This window comes from Olea europaea, chromosome 3 (genome assembly GCF_002742605.1).
Source record: "Olea europaea var. sylvestris chromosome 3, O_europaea_v1, whole genome shotgun sequence".
Taxonomy (NCBI): domain Eukaryota; kingdom Viridiplantae; phylum Streptophyta; class Magnoliopsida; order Lamiales; family Oleaceae; genus Olea; species Olea europaea.
The window spans coordinates 19,882,273-19,888,515 of record NC_036239.1 but is presented as its reverse complement, the minus strand read 5'-3'; the positions used below and the strand labels follow the sequence as shown (position 1 = coordinate 19,888,515).

At 36.6% G+C, this 6,243-nt stretch overlaps 1 protein-coding gene, 1 non-coding gene and 1 pseudogene across 2 annotated transcripts; 1 reads left to right on the top strand and 2 right to left on the bottom strand.

The window, feature by feature from the left end:
• Window positions 1-4: 4 nt before the first annotated feature.
• On the bottom strand, window positions 5-3,299 carry LOC111389088 (annotated as a pseudogene).
• Window positions 3,300-3,444: 145 nt separating this feature from the next.
• Window positions 3,445-3,517, bottom strand: TRNAR-CCU. The gene has a single exon. It is a non-coding gene; the product is annotated as a tRNA-Arg (tRNA).
• Window positions 3,518-4,938: 1,421 nt separating this feature from the next.
• Window positions 4,939-5,745, top strand: LOC111389078 (calmodulin-like protein 1). Its single transcript, XM_023013934.1, has one exon. It carries the CDS (start codon window positions 5,002-5,004, stop codon window positions 5,557-5,559), a length of 558 nt encoding a protein of 185 aa, XP_022869702.1. The 5' UTR covers window positions 4,939-5,001; the 3' UTR covers window positions 5,560-5,745.
• Window positions 5,746-6,243: the final 498 nt, after the last annotated feature.

Genomic DNA, 6,243 nt, shown 5'->3' with positions numbered 1-6,243 from the left:
TTTGTTTGCTCGTCCTTGCAATTCCTACAAGCCAATTTCTGCTCCCTTGGTAAGTTACTTTATGGCTGTTACCTGGTCAAACAATAAAAGATTCCTAGCTCTTTTAGTAAGTAGAATATTTGGAGAGTAACAAAATACACCATCTCTATATAGTTCATGATGTTGGACAGTGTGGGATCCTAATTATACTGTTCACCTGTAACCTTGACGGCAATTTTTGTTTTTATTTTTTAATTATATGGACATATTGGCATTCATATCGTATTATGTTTGCCTTAATTGCCTCCTGTACGTGAAGGAACTTACAGGCTGTTCTTTTATATAAAGATATAGAAGAGGGGACAGAGAACTATATTGTGAACTTCTCATTTTTAGTGAAAACTAGCAGGAGCGAAGGGACGTAGCTCTCATATTGAGAGTGAAGTGTCTGCTTTGCATTTTTCTGATTTTTGGGATGTAGAATAGAACCGATATAAATCTGTGTTTGCTTTGCATTTTTCTGATTTTTGCTATCTGACGATCGCTATCAAAATTAGAGAGTTGAACTTAATCCAGAATATTAAAGCGATGACCTCACCTCATCAGTAGAAGCGCCAAAATGAGCCACAAGGATGTAACTTGAATTGTCAGATATACCATCTTTTCAAAGATTCTGATATCTGGTACACCAGCAGCAACACCATAGAAAATTTATATATCAAAACCATGATGAGCTAAGGAAAACGCTTCTTACATGTTTCGAGCCCAAGTAATTGTAAACAAGCTCAGAATGGAGAGTCCTTGTTATTGCCTCTCGTGATTTGGATATGGGTGTCTTATGTGAAGCGGCAAGCACAGGGAAAACGTCGGGTATCTGTTTCGATTTTGTCATGATGAATATTAGACCCAACAAAACAAAAGACCTAACTCCAAAAAATTAAGAGGAAGAGAAAGATGTCGAATTGTACACTTTGCAGAAGAATAGAGCTTAAAAGTAAAGCATTCAGCAATGCAATTTCTGGTTCCAGTGTTCCTGTTGCATCAAATCCAGCAGTTCTCTGCATCAGAAAATATTGGGGCTACAAATTTCATTATTTCAATAAAGATTTCCAGGAAGCTACATTATGATAGGATGTGGCTAAAGCCCTTACAAGTATCCAAATTTACTATTAATCTTAACACTTGATGCAGATGCAGAAAAACTCGTCAGTTTCTTCTCAAAACTTCTCAACATAAACTGTTCTCCACCCTCCTTCCCCAGTGGAATATAGCATTGAGCAAACATCATGCAAGCTCGAAACCAGCACAATGGAATATACACACAAGATTTGTTGGAAACAGTTTCTCGTGCATGTAGTTTTTAATGAAACTAATGAAAATAATCACTTCCCTCCTTTTTCAAAGTTCAATGCAAAGATACAAAGTTGTATTCAAATGGAGAGCACAATATTCACAGTTTTCATTTTCGGTAAAAATTTCTGTGACAGTTGACTGTGTAATCAATCTGATCATATGCTACAGAAAAAAGCATATCATCCCAGGCATATCACCTATAAACACAAAATCAAGAAATTTGCAAACAAATGATACATGAAAAATTCTTAAATGAGAATTAGGAAACAAGTCGGAGCCATCTAGAATTTCCATAACCAACCAAAATCAGAGCGATCTTTTTTAATATTCACAACGGATACACCTCTTCCAGCGAGGCTCTAAAATATGGCCACGTGGCAGCCAATCAATAAGCGAAACCAGGCCCACACTCCACGTCACAAAACCCACGTGGCAAAATCTGTCGAACCCTCGTGAACAAGGCGATGCGAGGAGCTCAAGGATCTTTCGTACAAGATCTCCATGATTGGATGATGTGACCACTCGCAACCAGTCTATTAAAGGGGTTCCTTAATTAATATTATGATAGATTTTAAAAATCTTTCCAAAGTTAGGTGTCTATCAATTGAGATTTTATTAAAATTTAGGTATTCACAATTGAGATTTTAACGAAATTCAATGAAATTTTTTAAAATTTAGGTATCTTCAATAACTAGTAAATTTATAAGAATTTCATTAATAGACGGACTTTAAAAAATTTGGATGGATTTCAAGCTTAAAAATACATATTACCAAATCTTTTGAAATTTCACCATATTTGATAAGATTATTATGAAACTTGTGAAAATCGATTCAAATCCATGAAATTCATCAAGATTCATAATCTTTTAAAATTCATCAAAATCTTAGTTGAGAACACTTTCATAAGTCAAAATGTCAAGTATAATCCTTACAAGCTAGGCATAGTTTTGCAAATGGTTAGAACATTAAATGCACGTGAGCCTAGGATTGATAGAATGACACGGCGCCTTGACCTTCAGGATGAGGCCACGTGTCTCTTCATTTAATGGCGGTAATTTCTCCTCTATTACTTTAAAAGCTCACGCTTAGTGTCATTTGAAGGTAATGCAATCTTATACATTCAACTATAAAGTTGCTCTATCTCTCTCTCTCTCTCTCAGATCCAAATGCCTTTTTATAGTGACTCGCATATTTAGAATGTCCCACACCCAAATATTCACTCACAAATAGATTGACTTAACCATTAAAGTGCTCTTGACCTCTCCCACAACCAGAGAAAGCTGTGTGCTCTAACTATTTGTCCAAATGCACAGGAAGAGGCTACGCCTACGCAGATATGAGAGGAATTGGGATTTGCTGGACACGTCGTCCCTACAAAAAACCGAAGTCAACAGAAACTAAAGAACGCTTTGTTGATATTAATTCCTCGCTTCAACTGAAATGCCTTATATACTTGGAACTCAACCAAAAAACAGAAACTACATTCAAGACAGGACTAGCCTGTCTTTATGTCCAAAAAATTCAATTGCTCCTCAATCCTAAGGTACAATATCACGAGGATGATTTTTATAGAATTCCTAGAACCAAACACGTAGAACATTTTCAAAAGCACAAACCTTTTCCCCCTGTACGCCCAGCACTGCCCATTAATAAATCACTGCAAACAGCTGTACATTTCTTAAGAACCACAATTCACGCAGTAATTATTAAAAATAATAATAATAATAACGAACGTCGCGTATGTAATATAGAGTGTATAGAAATTTAGAAAGAAGAAGAGGGCGTACTTAGTATTGGTGACGTCAGTGAAGAGAGCAAGAGAGAGAGTAGTGCCACCGACCTCGAACGCCTTCATGGCTGCTGGAAGAGCTCAAAATTGAACAAAAAAGAATACGAAAATTAAATTTTTATCTATAGTAATAAAGTGTAAACAGTTTTAGGGTTTTAATGGCCGATAAAATGGGAGCTAGGTTTTACTGTCGTCCACTCTTGCCAGAGGATAATTGTTCGGACGACACTTGATATCACCGGAATTTTGCTACATCTGGTCTCGTTGGTTGCCACGTGGAGCTTTTTCCGAGTTTAACGGCTGTAAAATTTAAAATGTAAAAACGCGCCAGGTAGGGGTCGAACCTACGACTTTCTGCTTAGGAAACAGACGCTCTATCCACTGAGCTACAGGCGCATTTGTACGTGTACAATGTAAATATATATCATGTTAAATATTAATATGGAATATTGTGAATACGTTGTTGAAATTTGATGGAATCTATAAAATATTTATAAGTTTAATTTCTAAACGAAGGATAAGGTGTTGGTGTACTCAGGGTTTAGTGACTTTGTTGGCATATCCAATATGCTTTTAATCACGACCAAGTTGTCGAAAGTTCTAATTTTTAGAAATTTGAATTCCTCTACTGGCTATGATTAAACTCGTGAATTTTGGTTTTTCAAGCTCTTTTGTTAGGCATGAAGCATTTTCAAAATGCGACGCATATGGGAAAGGCATGAAAAAAGGCGACCAACTCCTCTTTTGACCTTAACGCGTTCCATGCGAACTTAGGCGCTAAAAAGTGCCTTTAATTTTACATTTTAGCTTTTATTTAATTTTTTTGGAGCCATTTTTTGGACCTGGCTATTGTGTGCCTAAGCACTGTATTAGTGTAAACGGTTTCTTGGATCATTTATCTCAAAATGGTTTTGTGCTTTCAATTTTTAACATGGTTCAGTTCAACGATGAATGAGAGTATTCTGTTTTGGGTATTTTTCCTCCAAATGCATTGGTAAGGTGCCATATGCTAGCATCTTATTTTTTGAGGGTAATGTTCGATGAAGAGGTTAGAAAACGTTTCAAGATACTCATTGTACTGAGCTCAAATGTGCAAAAGTTATATATCAAAGTATAAGTTCTTTATTTTTCTCCTGTAAACTTGTTTCTCAAAACTTGTTCCTAGGAATAAAGACCTGTCCAAAAAAGGTGTTGGTTGAAGACTATGAATTTCAATTTGTTTGGAAGAAAGTACTTATCTCGAGGCGGAATCGAGCAAATGCGTTGTGACCTTTCCATAAAGAAAAGAATGAGAATTTATTCTACGTATGTTACCTCTTCTTTATTCCTTAAATCACATTATCATAGTTTATTTGTCAACCTTTATGCTATCTTGATTTATATTCGTCTACAAGTTGTACGTTGTCCTACGCTACGTAATATTTCCCCAAAAAATAAAATCAAGGCGAAAGATACCGAATCAGTCTTGTATGCATGCATCCCAATATCCTATACCTTATTAATTCAGAAGAATATACAACATGATTATGTTACTATTTTGTTGCTTAGGATGAAGAAAAATTACCTCGTTCTTAACTATGTACAGTAACAGTCCACAGAATCAAGTAAATGCAATAATGTAACTTGTGCATAGAACCCAACATAAGAATATATTCTTATCTTTTCAATTCTCAAACCAATTTTTGCACTTTATGCTTTATTCCTTGCTCATTGACATAAGATATAAGGGAATAAAATAAAAAAATATTCTATGTTATCCTCCTCCTTCCTAATTTTGACAAGATTCTCGTTATCTTGTATATATTTTCAGCTGGGAATTGTTTGAACTTTGAAACCAACCCCAGTTTGAAGAAGTTTTTGCCCTAGAGATAGCAAAAAAGATGTCGAACTTGAGTTTTCTTGATATGCAACACTACCTCTCAAAGAAGAAATTCTTGCAGAAACCCTCACGAATGTTTTCTAGAGAGAGACAAAACTCGGGTTTATTGCCCATTCACTCGCCAACTTCAGAAGAGATGAAGCAAGTGTTCAACAAATTTGATACCAACAAAGATGGAAAGATTTCGCAGGAGGAATACAAGGCAATACTTAAAGCCATTGGGAACGGAAACCTCCTTACCAAAGAAGTACAGAAGATATTCGAGGTTGCAGATTTAGATGGCGATGGATTCATTGATTTCAACGAATTCGAGGAAGCGCAGAAGAAGGGAGGTGGAGTGAAGACAGTGGATTTGCAGAGTGCATTTCGTACATTTGACAAGGATGGAGACGGGAAAATAACCGTCGAAGAAATCTACGAGTTACTGCGTAAGCTCGGGGAAAAGTGTAGCCTAAGAGATTGCAGGAGGATGGTGAAAGCTGTGGATACTAATGGAGACGGAGTCATTGATTCAGATGAGTTTATGACCATGATGAATCATACTATGGACATTCATTAACGGATGCTAATCTGGTGTCGAGTTAGAAATTCTAACAAAGTAATATTAGTTCTTCATTCATGTGTGGTGTGTTTTTGCCGTGTATTGTTGCAGCTACTGGAAGTTAGTGTTATCAGAGTTGTAGAACTAACTCCTTATGCATAATCAATAAGACAAGATCAAGTTGTAATAAATTTACATTAAAAATGGCTTGCTTGGATGAGTTGGCTTGCGAGCAGCTCACGTTTCAGCAATTTTCAGCCAAAAAAAAAAAAGTTTGACCCCGAGCTGGCTCAATTCACCCCAGGCAAACTTCCTTGAACCGAGCCGACTCGTGTGGTAGCTGAGCCAACCCTGACCATAGACTAGATGAGCTGCTCGACTCGATCCATTTAACACCTTAATCTTAACCACATCAACACAGACGAATGTTAAAGGTAGAACCAGAAATTCATTATGGAAGAATTATCCATTCAACAAGAATTCTTCTGCCACGCAATCGGAACACACGATCTTTCATGAAGCTATTTTTTAATCTTAATAAATTTACATTAAAAATGGCTTGCTTGGATGAGTTGGCTTGCGAGCAGCTCACGTTTCAGCAATTTTCAGCCAAAAAAAATAAAAAAAAATGAGCCCGAGCTGGCTCAACTCACCCCAGGCAAACTTCCTTGAACCGAGCCGACTCGTGTGGTAGCTGAGCTA

Excerpts from the sequence above, each read along its gene's own strand:
- LOC111389078 (XM_023013934.1), top strand. The coding sequence starts at position 5,002 with ATGTCGAACTTGAGTTTTCTTGATATGCAACACTACCTCTCAAAGAAG.